The sequence below is a fragment of the Phoxinus phoxinus genome (assembly GCF_949152265.1).
Source record: "Phoxinus phoxinus genome assembly, chromosome: 13".
Taxonomy (NCBI): domain Eukaryota; kingdom Metazoa; phylum Chordata; class Actinopteri; order Cypriniformes; family Leuciscidae; genus Phoxinus; species Phoxinus phoxinus.
Window position 1 is genome coordinate 5979580 of NC_136888.1, and position 20595 is coordinate 6000174.

The following is a 20595-nucleotide window of genomic DNA, read 5'->3' on the forward strand; positions in this document are numbered from 1 at the left end:
TGTTTTGAATACTGTTAAATTGAAAGGATTTATTGAGGAGTGAGGGGAACTAAAATTGCCTATACTGTAGCTATGCTTATAGCGTTTTTAGTATTTGTAAACATTTTGCTTTATTAACCAGTATTTTACATTAATGTAATAATAAAACGTGACATACACAATTTTTTATACACATCTTTTCTATCTAAAGCTAAATTTTATTTGTGTAGATAATTTTTTAACCATGCAGCAAACGTTTTAAAATATCTTGAAAAAATACTTGAAAAATTACTTTTTATATCGCTTCAGTACTTTAGATAGTATTAATCGGTCAAAATACATACTGTCGGTTAACCGGTTAATTATGAGCATCGCTAGTTGTCATGTATTGAGGTATACAGGTACAAGCAAGCAGGAAAGAAAGAAAGAAAGGCCGAAAGATAGATATATCTTCTTTAAAGAAGAGCAATAGAAAGATGCCAGGAGTGATGGTGGGACAGCGCTCACTTTTCTCACGCAGTTTAATTTTCAGGAATGTTGGAGGTCCGTCTCCTGGATAATCCAGATCTGCTGGACTGCTGCTCTGCCGGATCAGAATCTGACAATATCCAGAAAACCTCCATGAAACTTGCATGTGAAGAATCATTTAATGAAGCGATGCCAATGAGATGTTACTGACCGTGGGAGCGTCGCTCTCTCTTTTCCCAGTAGAGCTGCTCTCTGACACACACGTTCTGCTCGTATCTGCAGACTCATCTCTCCTCTGACCTGCGTTTCATTCAGGCGTCCCACATATTAGCAATCATGATACCTTTGATTTTCAAGCAAATTCCTTCAAGCAGTCTAAAAATGTTGTATTGGCCATTATGACGACTGTGTGAACAATCCAATGTTTATATTGTTGAGTCCTGCACAGGGCCCGGCGTACTTAACCGAACACCAGACCGGTTATCCGACAGCCACACTAATTTAATTCTATACCCGACCCGACCCTTTAGACAAAGATCACGAGCCGAATCGCACCCGCATTGAGGGCCATATTCCCAGTTTGCTTCAGCGCATACCCTCTTTGGCCATTCAAACACTTCTGCCAGAATTTACTAAAGACACGCAGTAAAAAATAAACGCTGAACAGGCGTGGGCGGTTATTTTTTGGGGCTGACTATGCAATTGTAGGAGTTTCCCTTTTAGACGCAAAATTTATGGGAGGAGAGTATTTAAATGAATCATGCAAGGTGATTTACTAATGTTTGTGCAGGTCAATTTACTGGTACCTAACCAGACGCTAATTTGTGCTAATTTGTCTCTTGGTAGATTGCGTTGGTCATTATGGAAATTATCCTGGTTGCGTCTGTTTTCTTTTGGGGCTGTTTACACAACACCGTTTTCAACTAAAAACGTGAAACTTTATGCGTTTTGGGCGTTCGTTTACATGACAACGGCGTTTTGGGTGCCTGAAAACACAAACTTTTGAAAACGGGTTTCAAAGTGCAAGTGTTTGAAAGCGGTCTGTACGTTACAGAGCGAAGCACGGAACTGTGTTCATGTGATTTATAAACCTGTTTTCACAGAAAACTTTTAAAAAGTGAATAAATTAAGACATAAGTAATGTATTTTACTATAAAAAATTGTTATTCTTAATATTATACAATCATTTTTGTATTTACAATTATTTTATAGTGCAGTTGTATTACAATAGTACTATATGTATTATAATAGTAGTAGGCTATATCATTGCCTTAGAGATGTTTTACTTTCTGTAAACCCCTTCAGCTGTCAGTATATTGATGCGTGGTGTGTGTGATTGTGCTGGTACCTGGGAAGGTGTCGTTGATCTGCTGAGTGATGTCAGAGGTGCTGCTGCTGCGGGGCAGAGGACTGTCTCCATCCCCCATCTCACACTCTGACAGCTGACACTCCTCCACGTCTAGCGGACACAACAGACACACTGTCAGCAATACTGCACCTCATACAGTCTCTAAAGCTGATTAGAGCTCACAAGAAAAAACACATCTGTACATTCTCCATGCTATTTTTCATGCTAACAGCTTAAAATATATAATAGAAGTTTGCTCCAGGCAGATTTGAGGGCTTTTTTTTTTTTTTTTTTTTGCACAGTGATGGAAATCAAGCAAAAGGTGGATTTCAAAGTCACTGGCTGTCTACAAAGTTTGTATGTTACAAACACACTAAAGTTACTAGATGCTCCACATGCTCAAGGACACTTTCTTTGAATCTGTGAATAAATCATGAATGAAGTGAGCGAGTGTTTCCATCAGTGCTCTCGGCACGGTCTGGAAAGTGTCCTTATAAAAACATGCATACAATGAATTATCTGCCTTTTCCCTGACAATGCTAAATCTGAAACGAAAGCAAACGACAGCAAGATGGAAAACGGGAAAAGAAAGCTCTGTGAGAGAGGAAACAGGAAGTTACCTGAGAGTCTGTGAGAGCAGTGAGAGTTGTGAGAGATACCAGGTAAGAAAGAGCTGACAGTGTGGAGGAGCATGGGCACACTCTTAGTGGCCGGCAAAGCCTCGCACAGATGCACACAGTTGCTGATAGACTGACTTCGCTTAGCTGCCCACAGAAGCAGGGAAAGAGTGCGCAGGGAGAGAAAGAGACAGACAGACAGAGAGACAGGGAAACAAGTCAATTGCATTCTACAGCTGTGGTAAAAGCCAGACAATTTATTAAAGTTGAAGTGTCATTTATGTGCCAACAAAGAGACCATTGAACAACCACACTCAGACCAATAAGACCATATGCATCAGATAAACGTTTTTGCGGTGGCTCTGTATACTTCTATGGCATCGCTGTCGAAGAGTAATCAGCTGGTGAAGTGGATTTACTTATTGTAGAGTTAACGAAAGTGATCATGAGATGTCAGTAGACCGGGAAGATTTTAAAACGATCGGTTCATTCATAAATCTGCAAGATCTTACCTTTATGCTGTGGAAAAACAAACCGGAAGACAGAAAACAAACGCAGCTCTGAAGAAGGGGACGGCTACATAATATATTTAGATTGATGAAGGGTTGATGCAGTTTTGTAGCTTTTTAGCACTTTTAATTCCATCGTCTTAAAGTTTTTTTTTAAATATATAGAATAAGGTAAAAAACATCTAAAGATTTTCTCAAGTTTTAATCTACAAAATAAAATACATCAGTAAATATATCAGTAATTTTTTAAATATAAAATAACTAGCTAGTCATGACCCGAAACCAAAACCATATTGCTGCAAATTTGTTGTTCAAATTCTCGTTAGAGAATTCGTTAGAGATCGAATTGATGATTTCGATTTTTAGCTATAAATGACACATATTGCAGATTACTGAGGACTAATTCTCATTTTTCTCAGTTATTTTTCTTTATTTCCAGATTCATTCATAGACTTGTTCTTATGTACTAGATCACACACACACATGCACACTCTTCGGCACTTTAAATCTCTTGACGAACTCAAAGTTTATAATTAAAATGAAAAATATAGATTGTGTTGAACTTCAGCTTGTTCATTTTGCTCAAGATAATGATTTATTAAGTCAATAAACAAAATTAAGTCATGCAAACAAGAAACTATGCTTCTAACCACAGGTCGAGAACACTTTTCAAAGCGGTTTGCGGGTGTTCATTGATACTATGGTTTCGGGAAACACTGACTCGTTGAACTTTGCTGATATTAACGACGGAAAGTTCGTTGAGTGCTTTTGGGAAACGCACCCCCTGGTAAACTCATCTACTCACTAGACGCTTTCACAGCCTCATCGTGTTTATAATTGGAAAGAGTTGTTGAAGCTACAGTAAATGCTGAAGTCATGTGACCATGGTGTAGCTTGTTTACATCTTATGTTTAGATTTTTAGTTCTAGTGATTGGATTTTGGCTTCAAAATGTATTAAAGTTTTGTTCATGTGTGAAGATTATCATGAAGATTAACATTTAAGTGCAAAAGTACTGTTAATTCCCATCTCGTGCTCTTAGTTTTGACTAGAATGCCTCACATCTGGTTCTATGCATGATTCATTGAACTATGCAGGGACAAGAGGTTCCTCTAAGAATCAGTAACAGTGAACGCCAATAAAAACACACAGACTAAAATATAGATTCAGTTCCACGACCTCATGAAAGCATCGCATCAAAGCACAACCTGAATTAATGCTGTAAGCGTTCTGTTCTGTAAAGAGCATTTCCACCAACCCGCATTGGTATTTTTAAGCTGAAGTCTAACAGAGGACACACTTTGAGGATTTCTAACCGTGCTCTCGTTCGGCTCGTGCCGTCCTTTGATACTCAATCCCCCGAGCAGGAAATATGAAGCACATTATTTCAAGTTTTCTCTGCCAGCTCAGATAAGACAAAATATTAGCATTGTGTTTTTTGGCCACTCCATGTCACGTCTGGAGAAGAGCCGTGGAAGCGGAGGGCTCTATTATTCCCTCTACGGTGCGCTTTAATTACTGCCTTTTCTTTATAGATTACATCGCTTTCGCTGAGTTACCTATTTATGCATATTAATGAGCATTAATTACGCTCTTAATGAAACTATCAAAAACAGGCAGGCAGTTTGATGAGGCGGCTCTCCTAACGAGCAGGAGAGGACGCTGGGCCGTTTGAAGAACAATGTAGGAGAAATCCAATTAGGCAAAAGAAAAGGAGGGAATTTAAAGCCACGCCGTTTCATGTGCGCGCACACACACACACACACAATCGAGGATGTTTCTGGGGGCGGCGTGTGTGAGAGGCATCCTTCAGTCTCAAACACATCTGCTCCAAACTCAACAAGCTCTCCACTATAAAGAGATACAATCATCTCACAACCAGGAGACAGTCAATGGAAAATGTTTCTGCGCATGTCCATGTAAGGAGACAAAGAAACAGAAAATTCATGCTTGAGAGAGAGTTGAACTCTAATCAGGGGTTGAAGTGACTAGTTGATATATGTGTGTGTGTGTGTGTGTGTGTGTGTGTGTGTGTGTGTGTGTGTGTGTGTGTGTGTGTGTGTGTCAACTAGACTTGGATCACATGGGTTCAGCTGAACTTGTTGTATACATGGTAACAGCAAGAGGAATATTCCTGTCCCAGTGAAGCTCCCAGCATCTTTAGGGATCTGTGATTCACGCAATGCTGAAAATCCAGTCATTCAAACGTAATTTACAGTATAATGCAGAATGTCACGCAATTTGGCAAATTTTGTATAAATGTATTAAAAGCACAGCTGTACACTTAATCAAATTGTGATATGTCTGTGAATATTAAACTGCAAAGACACTATTTGTTTAAATATGAAGTCTGCATATTCTTGGAGATTTTGTGTGAATGAGCGGCACCGGTTTGTTATCTACAAATAATCAAGCTTGGAGAAATTGTGACAGAATTAAATATATTACTATTGTCCAGTAGAATGTACTTCTCAAAGTAATAATAATATATTTTTTACCAAAACTTTAAGGAACATTTTTTTAAGGAGTATAAAAATGTTTTTTCCATGTATTAATTTAAACGGCAAACCTCTGTTGTGCTGTTTGTGTGCCCAAATATGAATAATTATAATCATTTAATTTAATTGTATTGTTATTGAATATTTAATTTAATGTTTTAAACCTTCATTTAATTACCACAGTTGTTGATTATAAATTTGTATTAGATCACAAATCCAGAAAAAAATTAAAACCAACACAACATTTCTTAGTGCCCTATTATATATATATATATATATATATATATATATATATATATATATATATATATATGTGTGTGTGTGTATACAACATTAATAAACTATTATAATGTTGATTTTACATGCTTTTTGATCATTACAATTTAATTAAACCCTTAAAACAGAATCTATAAGAATTAAAACAGAATTTTGGACATAAAACATAACATAAACAGATTTCATAAGGCCCTAAAAATGTTTAATAAAATGCTGTTAAATTTTTTTTTTTTTTTCATGAACAATTAGACATGCTTTTTGATTTTTGGTTTTGTGTGTGAACCATTAAAATGAAAAACAGATTTTTTTTTTTTTTTACAATACAAAACAAAAACTGAATTTGGGATAAAATAAAACAATTTGAATAAATAAATAAATAAATAAAACCGATTTTCATAGAGCCCTACATGGAATTGCAAAAATATGTTATCAAACCAGCGTGCAGACACCCGAGACGTCTGAGCTCATGAGTCCTGAAGCGAGTTCTGACCTGAAGCTTTCTGCCTGACGTTGTTGCGAGCTTTCTCCACCGCGGGAGCTCCAGTGGTGGTGGCGCTGCGAAACCTCATGGGCTCCTGAGTGCCGCTCTGCTCTTCAGAGTTCCTCCAGCTCAAAGAGAAGGAGCGCACGCTGTCTGCAGACTTCTGGGAGTCCTGCATCACTCCTGAAACACACACAAACACGTTGGGTTTTCATGTTTTATAGGGACAATCCATAAATAATGATTTTTATACTGTATAAACTCTATATACTCTCCCCTTAACCTACCAATCATAGAAAACTTTCTGCATTTTTATACAGATTTTGCCATCTTTTAGGGGACATTTTGTCCTCATAATGTAGGGTTTAACTACACACACCCAGACACACACACACACACACACACACACACACACACACACACACACACACACACACACACACACGCACACGCACATCGTGAATAAAGTCATTTATTTCGAGAATAAAGTCATTGTGTTTCGAGAAAAAAAGTCGAAATGAAATGTAGAGAATGACGCATTCGATCAGTGTTCATTGCATACTGATATCAACCTCATCGAGGTTTCGTGGTTTCCCATAAGACGCATTATTAATCGTTGTTGGTTGTGTACGCCTCCTTCCACAGAATGTAACCATATACAGCTAATAGCAAATGCTGTACGGGTTTAATTTATCATAGCTGTCCATATGCCAGAGTGCATTTGGGCCAGCGCAAGTGGCGGCGTCTTCTCAAGCGTCTCCTTCGTCGTAATTCCACACCTTGAGCATCAACAAATAATGCGTCTTATGGTATCCTGGGAAACCTCGATGAATTTCATGTTGGACAAAAGCGAGTACATCGCACAAATTGGACTGATTTTTTCTTCTAAAAACACCTAGCCGACCTAGACCATGTTCTATTCTTTGTTACTGCAAGAAAGTCAAAAATATTGACTAAGTGATCTAACTCTGCCATGTCCTCTATCAGTAGGGAGTTTATTCTCACAATTACTTCGGCTTTTTTCTCGAAATTTAACGAGTTTTTTTCTCGAAACACAACGACTTTATTCTCGATATTTAATGAGTTTATTCTCGAGATTGTATTTCGACTTTTTCTCTCGAAATTTAACACGTTTTTTTCTCGAAACACAACGACTTTATTCTCGATTTCTTTATTTATTTTTTTATTATTGCCTGGCCCTAATCCTCTTCCGTAGTTTTCTATGTGAATATGTTTACAATGTAATTTATTCCTGTGATCAAATCTGAATGTTCACATCATTACTCCAGTCTTCAGTGTCACGTGATCCTTCAGAAATCATTCTCATATGATGATTTGCTGCTCAACAAACATTTCTTATGATTGATCATACAGTAGTTGTGCTGCTTATTTTTGTGTAAATCATGATAGATTTTCTATAGTCAGCCTCAAGATGCAGTTTTGCTTATTTTGAATAAGAATATAAAAATTCTGTAATATTTGAGTAAAATACTAATTTTAATTTTATAGTAATTACGGAGGTGTTTGAGTACAAAACTCAAGCTACAAATACACTCCATGTAGCTCACACACACACACACACACACACACACACACACACACACACACACACACACACACACACACACACACACACACACACACACACACACACACACACACACACACACACACACACACACACACACACACACACACACACACACCTCTGCCACGCTGCTTCTTTTTCTTTTGCTCTGAGAGTTTGTCCAGCGGGAGGTTGTGGAGGTCGAGGCCATAGACGTAGCGGGCCAGCACTGCAGTGAGAGAGTCCATGATGCTGGCCCACTCGAACACCAGCTCCTCCCAGTGGCTGAGAGACGACAGCAGAGCCAGCAGTTCGTCCCACAGCTCACGGGATATAAACACCGTCAGGTTGGCACGCACCCACGCCACAAAGATCGTCTGCAAATGACAGCAGCACATAGATCACACATCAGATGCAGTCACAGCTGAACCCCCATATCAAGACATTTCAACTATATCATCACAAGCTCCACTAACAATCTTACACTGTAAAATATTATATGACCAATGAGTTATGACAACATATGTTTTTACATTGCTTTAACTCATTAAAATAAGTTAAGCAATTTTCAACTTTTTATACAAGACTCAACACATTGTTTTTAAAGTCAGTTTAATGTAATTTAAGTTGAAATGACTTAAAATTTTAAGTACAATCAACTTGGAGGTTTAAGGCAGCAACTTTATTGTTTACATTGTACACGTATGATGAAGGGTAAAACAGTCTTGCGCTTTTCACAGACTTTACAGTTCAATGTACAGATCTGGTAAACCCTATAGGAAGACATCTAAAGAACATTAGCTTGATGTTGAAATTCATTGTTCAAATTGGGTTAGGGTTAGATATTACTAACCGATTCTGGCAAGATATTACGACACAAGATCATATGATCACTAACATTGTACACTACCATTCAAAAGTTTGGGCTTAGTTTTTTTATTTTCTATTCAGATTTTCTAACGGTTTTGATAGCATTCTCTTATGCTCACCAAAATTGATTTTATTTTTTTCAAAAGTGTCCTATTTGAATATATTTAAAATAAAAGTAGCCTATTTCATTCATGTGATCAAAGCTGAATTTTTAGCATCATTACTCCAGTCTTCAGAGTCACATGATCCTTCAGAAATCACTCTAATATACTCTATATTTATGTTGTTTTTAAAACAATAAATATAGGTATTTATTTAATTTAATTGATTTGTATTACATCTATATTCATTGAGTCGAATCGGGAATCGAAATCGAATCGAATTGGAACATCTGAATCTGAATACCCAGCCCTAATTATCAATGTTGAAAACAGTTGTCCTGTTTCATATCTTTTCGTAAATATTTTTTATAATGAAATGAAATCTCTGCTTTGATGAACGAAATGCCAAAGTGTTTCATTTTTACTATAATGCTGTTTAAAGAGAAGACAAAGTACGATACAAATATCAGTCGTAAACCTACCCTTACAATAACTGTCCTGATAATAACTCTCATTCGATCCGAATGTCTGTGGGCGGGGATACAAAAATGCAGAAGTATAATCTGTAGTTTTCACAGTACCAAAATTCCAGTAGTCGGTACCAATACCAGTAACATTTCACGGTTTTATGTACCAATTTCGGTACCACAGCAAAAACTGCTGGAACTATTTTATCATTTTATTTAACAAAAAATATAATATTTAATGAGTTTAATATTTACAAAGAAACATATTACATATTTCAGAGAACAAGTGGCAGATCTTTATATATATATATATATATATATATATATATATATATATAATTTTATTAGGTCTATTATTTACTCTCCAAGACTTAAAGCACAGATCTATTTTGAGATATCAGACCGTTTTGTCCCGTATGCTATGGTTACACCACTGTCAATCATTGCAGTTTCGGATTCAATCGCGCATTTAAATACAACTGTAAATCCAGAAACTTTGCAGTGTACTTAGTAGTATGAAAAACAAAACTTTTATTCAAATTGTACATGGGTTGAAAACAGAAAGCCAGCAAAGAAATCTCCAGCTGTAATCAAAAAAGCTGTCTACACTGCACACTGCATCTCTCACTTACATGGTGTTTAGACTTTGTTCGTAATAATGAAAGGATTTCCAAGCATGCAGAACTCTAAAGCGCGTAGAGAAATAAAGCCTTTTTTGAGCAATGTTGAGCTGATTCTCACTAACTTAAAAAGCCTCTGATTGGCCATTGCGTTCACGCTCAACAGATATGTCTGTGATTGGCTACAATGATCAACACTTTTAAAAACACGTTGTAAATAGAAACCATAGAAGCTCTTCACAAGAGCACTTACACAGATACAAACGGTGGACCTATCAGGGGGGAGTGAATATACCTGGTACTCTGTACTAGCGGTAATGAAGAAATGCTGGTATCACCACATTTAACCCTCTGGGGACGAATTGGGCGGTACCACCCAAAAAGGCATACTTTTACAAATGTGCAATTATCTTCAAAACTATTAATGATAGAGAGGTGCGGTCTTTTTTGCCGTCTTCCTCAGATTCCGCTGAAAACAGTGATATCCCGTTTGTATTATACACACACTTCGCTGTTGCGCAATACCACTGCATAAAAAGGCCAATGAAATCGATGTTGTTAGGCAAACTCCACCAATGGAAAAATTGCCGCTGGGAGGATTTTTTTTTTTTTACCCAATCAGAAGAAGGTTAACATGACGTATTCTAGCCAATCAGAGGACTCTAGCCTTCAACATGTGCAAACAAACAGCGTCATGTGGACGGAGAATGAGACAGATAGCGAACGGAGCGGAGTATTACAGAGCGCACAGAGATCTATATAAGAGAGAGACAGAATAACTTAAATAGCATTATTATTGTATTGTTTTAGCACTTTTATGATGGCAAGCAGTACAAGAACAAGCTCTGGAACAATTACTGCAAAGTAAATCTGCCAGGTTGTGAGTGTGTCTGTTCTTCAGAGCAAGCAGTTCTCATTTAGTTCTGAGCAGACCGCTTTTTCACGCCTGGGACTGTTTGTAAAAAAGTTCCATATTTCATTGTTCTTAACACATTTGATTGAAAAATGACAAATGTCTGTCAAGCAAAGGGTTTGACAAATATTTTTTTGGTTCAAAAACTGTTCACTATTGTTGTGTGAGGTGTGATTTTCAGTAATAAATGACAAAAATCAAATTTTCGTTTTTGAAATTCTCTTGATTATTGTACATTTTTCACTCATACTTCCTTTATAAACACATTACATGCATGCTTATGTTAGCTTAGGGTCTTCTGAATCCATAGATACCAAACACATGGTGTTCCATCTCCATTACATATGGTTTATAAGCCCAAATGTAAAAATAGAGAAAACGGACCAAAAAGGGCTTAGTCCCCAAAGGGTTAAAGGAGAACTCCGGTCAATTTGAACATTGAGCTCATTTTTTAGTAAATTTGGAGTGCTGTCAATACAGAGAACAACGACAAAAATCGGTGTTGCCTACACCGTGTTATCCTATTTTTAAAATTTGCACCCTGTTGACTTGAATGGGGCAAGTTTTAAACCTGCTTTTATACTCTTAACATCCTTGATGTGTCATTACAAGTGCCCAGCCATGTTGAGTGATTCCTTCAGAGTGAACACGAGTGAATCTGACTGCATTAGATGTGAAAGATATTCATAAAAATGATGTTAATTCAACAAGTGCACAGACCTGTATTTACTTCCTGTTTTCGGTCGAAGTCCAAAGTAGTCGATTGTCGAGTTCACGCGCATAGGTTTAGTTAGCTATGATCACGCTCGTGAACTCGACAATCGACTACTTTGGACTTCGACCGAAAACAGGATGTAAATACAGGTCTGTGCACTTGTGAAAGATATTCATAAAAATGATGTTAATTCAACATCTACTGCAGTCAGATTCACTTGTTTTCACTCTGAAGGAATCACTCAACATGGCTGGGCACTTGTATGACACATCAAGGATGTTTTAAACTAAGAACTGGTTAAGTTTAAAACTTGCCCCATTGAAATCAACAGGGAGCAAATTTTAAAAAGAGGATAACATGGTGTAGGCAACACCGATTTTTGTCTTTGTTCTCTGTATTGACAGCACTCCAAATTTACAAAAAAATGAGCTCAATGTTAAAATTGACCGGAGTTCTCCTTTAAAACATTTCAGTAACGATTTGATACCAAAGTACCCGTACTTTAGACAGAAGTCTGCCGTATTATGCCAAATTTTTTGCTGACTTGAATATCTCTGTCCAGGTAACACAGAGAATGAGTAAACATTGTTAATTTACATATACTACCGACACTGTAACATATAAAGCGGGTTGAAAATCATCTTAAAGGGGTGGTATAATGCCCTTTTCACAAGATGTAAAATAAGTGTCTGATGTCCCCAGAGTGTGTATGTGAAGTTTTAGCTTAAAATACCCTTCAGATATTATTATATAACAGGTTAAAGTTGTCACTTTTTGAGGGCGAGTAAAAACGCACCGTTTTGTGTCTGTTCCTTTAAATGTAAATGAGCTGCTGCTCCCGGCACAGGGGGCGGAGCTTCAACAGATCGTGTCCTTTTACCTCACACACACACACATGCACTGAACATTTCAAAAACTTTTAGCCTTTTGTTCAAACCGGAGTCAGACAATAATGGAGAGATTCAAGAAGAAGTGACAACATGTAGAAGCAACAGAACATTTCTGAATGTTTAGTTGATGAATTTATGTAGCTGATGTGGAGTTATCTTCTAGTCATTGATTAGCATATTCTGTCTCGGTAATCTATAAATCGGTTCCAGAGGGCGGGGTTTATGTAAATTTTAGGGTTGGTGATGTCACTAACCAGGGAGGAATGTCATGTCGTCCCTACTAGCTGTTTGTTGTAGTCCTTAGGGCGAGACACGGCAGGCAAAAACACTTTTTTTTTTTTCACTGGTCAATTTTGAGATTTTGGGCTATTTGTCTTCAATAACATGTCTTCTTTCAGACTTGTGGTGAAAAAAATCCAAAATACACATTTAGGTCTTTATTTTACTACACTCTGTCTATTTGCGTCTGTGGATTTCTCCGAAATTCCAAAAAAGTTGGCGTTCTAAATCAACGCGCTGCTCCGCGATCTCAGTCTGCTTCATTTAAAGTCCGCGTGAACCGGAAGTTGCAAACGACTTTTCTCAAGTGTTGTGACGCGTTTCCAAGTGAAACGGAATATTGAACAGAGGGTTTTACTTCAGCGCTCCTCCTCTCAATCTCTCGCCCGTAGCAGAGTAACGGTTTGAGGGGAGTGGTTAAGCGATTAACCAACCCAAGCCGTCAAGCCTATGTCATCAGAAAAATAACCATTCCAGACCCGGAAGTAACTTTTCAGACTTTGATTAAAGATAACTTCGGCAAACAATTGTTTTCCATGTATTAACTTGCACGGATTAATTGTTCACCACAAGACTAGTAATATCCGCTAACAAAGTAAATAGGGTCAATTTTGATTTCATGCCGACTTTAATCACACACACCGCTGGAAAGCTCTCTCTCCTGTACAATGCTGTCGGATCCAAATATGGTCTTTTCCTTTTTATCAGCCACCAATCGTGAAAGTATAATGGGCATTTAACCCTAAAAGCGAAATCTCATTGGCTGATGTAAATTTCTGACAACGTGTTACGTGATTGGTTCAGATGCATCACGTGACGCGCTCTGACATTTAGATGTGTGTTTTTGACTGTTTTTCTGTTCAGTTGAAGGCCATAAATGCTGTGGTTATAAGTTTTGATGTGATTTAGGTGGTTTGTATTGTTGTTGCTAATTATTTGATAAGATATTGTGTCAGTAAGTAGTTGTTTCCACTAAAAAAGTATTCATTTATACATTACAAATCTTTAAATGCCTTTTTTTTCAAAATGAGTTTTTTTGTCATTCTCCAGTATAAACATCTCAGCCCATGTAGCACCTATGTACACCAAACTTTCCAGTTATACACTTAGCAGTATTCTGAAGATATGTTCAGAGGGATTTGTTAATAAATCATTCCTGGCCTGATTTATGTGACATTTTAATTGTAAAAAATTTGGCGAAAATTTATTTTTTAATGCTATGGACAGTATATTTTGATTTCCTAGGTAATGAAAGCATATATCCTGAAATCCCTCTGAACATATTTTTTCATCTTGTGTGTAATCAAAATGAAAAAAGAATTTTGCACCTGGCTTTATCATATGTTCAGATCTTTCTACCGAAAATGTATGCAAAATTGCGCATATTTAATGAGATAATGCCTAATTTGCATAATTAAACATACAAAATTCAAAATTTGTTATTTGTCTTCAATAACATGTCTTCTCTCAGACTTGTGCTGAAAAAAAAGTCAAAAATACACATTTAGATCTATATTTTACTACACTTTGATTGCGTGTGAAGATTTCGCCTAAATTCATCAAAAGTTGCCGTTCTAAATCATCCTGCTGCTCGGCAATCGCTGTCTGCACCCTGTCATCACACACACACACACACACACACCGTTAGAAAGCTCTCTCTCTCTCTCCTTTACAGTGCTGTCGGATCCAAATATGGTCATTTCCTGTTTATCAGCAACCAATCATGAAAGTAAAATGGGCGATTCAACTCAAAATGCTGATCTCATTGGCTGATGCCAATTTCTGACAATGTGATTCGTTCAGATTCAGAATCATCACGTGACGCGCTCTGACATTTCATACTATTTGTATTTATAAGTGTTGTCATGTTTTGGATGTTATGATCAGTGATGGATGAAGCAATAATGAGTTTTGGATGTTAAACAGTGTGATACATGGATTTTACTTGGACCTAAAGCATATTTTGTCTGTAATTCATGGATTTCAATAGAAATTAGTGGAATTTTGCCATAAAAATCTTTAAAGGCCATTTCTCCAAATTTTTTTGTTTTTTCTCACACTCCTAGTGACGATTTTCCACTTCTGTAGCACCAACATACACCAAACTTCACAGTCGTATTCCTAACTATATTATGAAGGTTTTTCCAAAGGGATTTGTTGATATATCATTCTTGGTCTGATTTATATGACATTTTATGCCTAAAAATAGGGCGTAAACAGATTTTTAGGGCGGAAATCTGATTTACAGGGTAACAAAAGGCGATATTCATAATCCCCTCTGGTAATGTCTTTTCATTGAATATGTCAACAAAATGCAAAAATTATTTTGAACCTTGTTTTTTTCAATGGTCAGATTCGTCACTTCAAATATGCAAATTAGTGCATATTTAATTAAATATAGTCTGATTAGCATATTTAAACATAAAATTACAGAAAACTTGCAATACATTTTATTCTCATATTCATGCGAGTAATCAACTGGTAAAGTTTCATGGTGATATCTGTAAGTAAAAAAAAATTACCCTATTCACCTGTAGTGTCTCGCGTTAAAAAACTATTTATTTAAAAGCAAATATCTCCCTTTGCTTTGAACTTTGAGCTGCGTAACTTTGCAGATCTTGTTTATGCATAACTAACTAAAGTTAGAAAAGTGAAATCATAATCAACCACCCCTTTAAGTTATTCTTTAATCTCAAACTCACTTTGAAGAGGATGCTGGCCAGGCTGTGAGCGAACGCGTCTTTTCTTTGGTTCTCCTGTGGTCTCTTCATCACTGCCTCTGTGATCCTCAGCAACACCTGCAGCAACTGCTCCCTAAAACACGCCACAGCCTCAGTCAAGCGGTTTGGCACACAATATGCTCAATGTTTGTGAATGTACAGTACACCAGAGCTGCGCTCCATACAGACTGACCAGGTCTGGCGGTTCATGTTCTGCTCCATGATAATGTGCCGGTAGACGCTGAGCACAGCTCGGCACGCCTCCAGCTGGTTCTCCAGCAGTTTGGGCACATCCTGACATGGCTCCAACAGGAACACGTTGGCAGAGTTTGTCAGGAACACCTAAGAACACAACAAACAATTCACTCTCTCAAACAACACTGTTTATGCTTTTGAAAAAAAATCTCCTGCTCACCAAGGCTGCATTTATTTATTAAAAATGCAGTAAAACAGTAATATTTTGAAACATTATTACAATTTTAAATAATTGTAAAAAATATTGTAAAATGTAATTTATTCCTGTGAGTTTTCAGCATCATTACTCCAGCCTTCAGTGTCACATGACCCTTCAGAAATCATTGAAATATGATGATTTGGTGATCAGTTATAATACATTATTATTTGTTCTTCTCAAATATTAATCAATAATTTTTGTGGAAACATGATTTTCTGGGGATTCTTTAATGAATAAAAAAATGTATTTACTGTAAATAGAATTTATTAGCATATTATAGCATAGCATTTATGATGAATATAAATCATTTGTAACATTATAAATGTATTTACTTCCACTCTTGATCAAATTAATGTGCCCTTCCTGAATAAAAGTATTAATTTATTTTAAATATTACTTTTGAATGGTAGTGTATCACGGCTTCTATAAAAATATGAAGCAGCACAACTGTTTTCAACTGATAATAATCAGAAATGATTCTTATAATCCTCATATTAGAGGGATTTCTGAAGGATCATGTGACACTGAGGACTGGCGTAATGATGCTGAAAATTCAGCTCACAGAAATAAATAATATTTTAAAATATTTTCAAGTAGAAAATTTGTAAGATTCTAATAATATTTCACAGTATAATAATAATATTTCCTGTTTTTACTGTATTTTTGATCAAATAAATGCAGGCTTTGTGAGCATAATAGACTTCTTCAAACTTTTGACCAGTAGTGTCCATTCTGTATCTGAAGACAACATGAAACCGCATTTTCAACACCTTTAATATCTGCCTGAAGCAGAATATTCAATCAGACATGGTAGTGTGAGCGCTGAGAGTGTGTGTGAGCACCTGCAGAGTGGACTGGACCCCAGCCTTCACTTCCTGGTTCTGTTCTTCAGTCAGACAGCCTCTGCTGATGGCGCTGCTGAAGGAGTACGTGCGCCCCCAGCTGGACGATCGCTTGTGCCCAGGAGTCTCCAGGACCTGAAGGTTTGATACAGGACAGGTAAGAGGGACTTTATCCATATTTTGTGAATGTGTGTGTGTGTGTGTGTGTGTGTGTGTAACCGTGCCTCCACATGCACACAGTCCGTCTCTGAGACCAGTTGCTCTTCCTCTCCATCTTCCTCCTGGCTTGTCGTCTCAGGCTCAGCCATGAATGTGGGTTTATCCTGAAGAATCCACTTCCTGTATACTTTGATCACCTTGCGAGTGGCTGAGGCTTCACAGGACGGCAGCAGGAAAGCCTATGCAGTGACACACACCACACAAACACACACAAAATGATGCACACTCACACAATTGTTTCGGGCTTTGTGGGGCTTTCAAACTTTTTGATACCAAGGACTCCACGACATGTTGTAAAATTTTAAACAACATTTATACATGTTTCCAAAATGAAATAATGGGCTTTTATGATTTCTTATTTTATGTATTTACTTAAATAACAACAGAAAATCAAATATAACAGAAAAAAGAAAATCAAATATAATTCTTCACACATTTTTTCACAAAACTTCAAGCAGACTTTTATATTATTATATATACACAACATTTCTTATTGTTAAAAACAAAAGCTCTCAATTAATCTCATGACCAAACTAGAAAGGAGAATGAAACAGTAAAGTAAAAAAAGCTGTTTAATTATTAGTTTTATTTTTCTTACATGGCCCCTTACATTGAAAACCCGTGGTCTGTACCACATAATGTGCTTTCTGGTGAAAATACTTAAAAACTTTAAATTGCATGTGACTCTAGTAGAATACTGATTCTTTATTGTGATGCACACGGAAATGTACTAAACAAATAAAACGACTGAATCTGCTGAAACAAGTATTTTAACATGATGGACAGATTCTGGCCACAAGATGGCAGCAAAAGACAGAGCATCTGAACAACCTACATAACATTTTATGATACAATATTGTATACAGTAGCTCTAAAATATGGACACTTCTTTTTAATTATAAAAAGTATAAAAGTTGTTACACTAACAAAAATAAGTAACACTATTTTACAGTGTTACATGTTATATGCACATATGTTACATGTGGTTACTGTAGTAATAACAGTAAATTATGCATAATTACATACAACTAACCCAAAACCAAACCTTAACCCCCCCATAGTAAGTACATGCACTTGCATGTATAATTACACTGTAACAAAGTAGTGTTAATTTTGTCACCCATTTTTAATTTAGTCTTAGTCTTAGTCTTGTGCCAAATGTCCTTGTTAGTTTTAGTCATATTTAGTCATTCACATATCTTTTTTTGTTAGTCTAGTTTTAGTCGACTAAAAGTCTCATCATTTTAGTCTAGTTTTAGTCAAAAAAGAACTTAAGGTATCTTAGTCAAGTTTTAGTCGACTAAAAGTCTTTTCATTTTAGTCAAGTTTTAGTAAAAAAATAAATCTTCTTTTTTTTAATAACACATTATTATTGAGATTATTTCTGATTAACATTTCAGTAAAAAAGTGTTTCACATGTCTCAAATATTGGTAAAATGTCATAATTACCTAACACAATACACTTGTTGAATGATTTTTGTTGAATGCAACTGTTAAACATGTCTGGTTTTCAATTTTTGATTTAGGAGACACATTTACAAATGATGAAACTGTTCTGTATTTTATTTTAACCATCACAATTCAAAAGCTGGGGCCCAACAGACTCCGACTGAAGTTACAAAGGCGCGGGAAGAGGTTTCATAGTTTTTCAGTCACCATTTTTGAATAAGAAACAATATCAAGACTATAAAACTTGTAAAAACTCCGCGAATCACAACAAGTGTATCGTGGGAACACTCGTTTCAACAGCGCATACACTCGAACTTGACTGCACCTCACATTTTTTACTTTATTGATACTGCTTTTAATCAACGGTCCGGTTAACGGGACACCTAAGCCTTTAAAGAAAAGGGTTATTAGTCTGTCATGTACAATAAAAAAGCCTGCGCAGCGACAGGAAATATAATTTAACACAACAAGCCTGCCTAGTGCTAACGTTAGACGATGGACTTGCGCTCAGGATTTATTTTTATTTTTTTTGAGCGGCGTGTGGACGAATTCTTTCTACGCACACACACCATTTTATGTAACAATCTGTGCGTATGTTTAAACATTTTTTTTAAAATGGGTTGGTCGAATTCTAATGTAGAATGCGCTTCTAAGTATAACCGGTATAACACACCGTTGCCATGAAAAACAGAGCGTTGCCATGGATCGTTGCCACACACAGGATTCTAACCGTAGACGGAGCGCATTATTTTCTTTAGTGGAAGCAAAACAATCGTAACCTGCATAATGTATGTGCCGAAACAAACACCATGGCTTCGTAATGTTACTTGAGCAACAGCGCGAACTCATTCGGAATATTTTAAAGGCGTACAGCTGATGAAAAAGCAGAGGCGATTGTTGACGAAAATGATGAGAGATTTTATCTTAGTTTTTATTTTATGCAAAACATTTTCGTCTCGTCTTTTTTCGTCAACAATAATGCATGTTAATTTAGTCTTAGTCAGCGTTTTTGAACAGTAGTGCAGTCTCGTCATCGTCTCGTCTTAGTCATGGAAAAAAAGGTCGTTGACGAACATATTTCGTCTCGTCTCGTCTGACGAAATTAACACTATAACAAAGACACCTTAAAATAAAGTTTTCATGATTGCATCAAATTTAATTGATAAAACACCATTGATAAAATTAAGACATATTTTTATAGCTAATGTGATGAGCTAAACCTGAGGTTACTGAGATATATTTTAAAGTTACTAGCCTATGTTTTTCCTCAAGAAATTTCAAATATAATTGTATTAAATTTGCACTTTAAATAACATTTAAATCTAATATGATGTGAATATGATATGCTTTGTGATACGTCACAATATGATACATATGTATTGTGAGGCAGTGGACGATATCCAGCCCTAGACAAGTGTCTAAATATTTTTTTTGGGGTCACTGCATCTCTAGCCAAGTGGAAGAGTTTGTCTAAAAACGGGCCAACATAAGGTGCTGCGGATCTGATCACACTGTCTCTGACCTGATGGAAGACCTCGTTGACGAAATTGACATTGTCTCGTGTGGAGAGCAGGATGGACTGCACCATGTCGTAGACGCCGCGGTGCTCCTCCTCGATGCTACACACACTGGAGTTGCTGCCCCTGCGGTCAGACAGTGTGCTGCTGTTTGAGTGATTCTTCTCCTGCTCCACAGGACCGTTGGACTCAGAGTCTGCGCTCTTCTCCTGACTGATGCCGCCCGCAGTCACAGTCTGAACACCAATACACACATAACACAGATCTCGCTCAATACACACATAACACAGATCTCGCTCACATCACACTATTTATACAGACTATAGCATTAAGACTTACTAAGAGATCCTCCATTATCAGTATAAAACATGTGGATACGTGTTTAAACTCATTTGGAAAAACAAAATTAAATCTAAATAAATAAAATAAAATATTGCATCTGTCACCATTTACTAGGAACTGGCCAACATTTCACCCTCTTGGTTACTGTCACAAGTTTGTATAAAGTTTATGAGTATGAATTCTAGAATCAGATACTTGGATAGTTCATCCAAAAATTTAATTTCTGGCATCATTTACTCACACGTTGTTCCAACCCTGTATGAGTTTCTTTCTTCTGTTGAACACAAAATCATATATTTTGAAGAATATGGGTAACCAAACAGTTAATGGACCCCATTGACTTCCATAATATTGAAGAGAAAGAAAAACTATGGAAAGTGGTCATAAAGTTTCCCTCCAAAGGAACAACTTCTTATTGGCTCACACACTTCCAGAGGGTGTGACATCTTCACACT

General features: G+C 36.7%; 1 protein-coding gene across 11 annotated transcripts in view; it reads right to left on the reverse strand.

Moving 5' to 3' along the window:
• Positions 1-20595, reverse strand: part of ralgapa2 (Ral GTPase activating protein catalytic subunit alpha 2) — a 185014-nt gene that overhangs the window by 89675 nt on the left and 74744 nt on the right. For 7 of the 11 annotated variants that reach the window (XM_079632539.1, XM_079632533.1, XM_079632537.1 and 4 more), the window contains exons 10-20: positions 19804-20034; positions 16838-17011; positions 16614-16748; positions 15511-15659; positions 15300-15411; positions 7882-8119; positions 6185-6358; positions 2416-2559; positions 1796-1906; positions 659-747; positions 487-577 (exon numbers count right to left, since the gene is read on the reverse strand). In XM_079632539.1, the coding sequence (XP_079488665.1) occupies positions 487-577; positions 659-747; positions 1796-1906; positions 2416-2559; positions 6185-6358; positions 7882-8119; positions 15300-15411; positions 15511-15659; positions 16614-16748; positions 16838-17011; positions 19804-20034 (1648 nt within the window). The remainder of the gene's footprint in view (positions 1-486; positions 578-658; positions 748-1795; positions 1907-2415; positions 2560-6184; positions 6359-7881; positions 8120-15299; positions 15412-15510; positions 15660-16613; positions 16749-16837; positions 17012-19803; positions 20035-20595) is intronic. The other 4 variants (XM_079632531.1, XM_079632535.1, XM_079632536.1 and 1 more) reach the window with 3 other exon arrangements.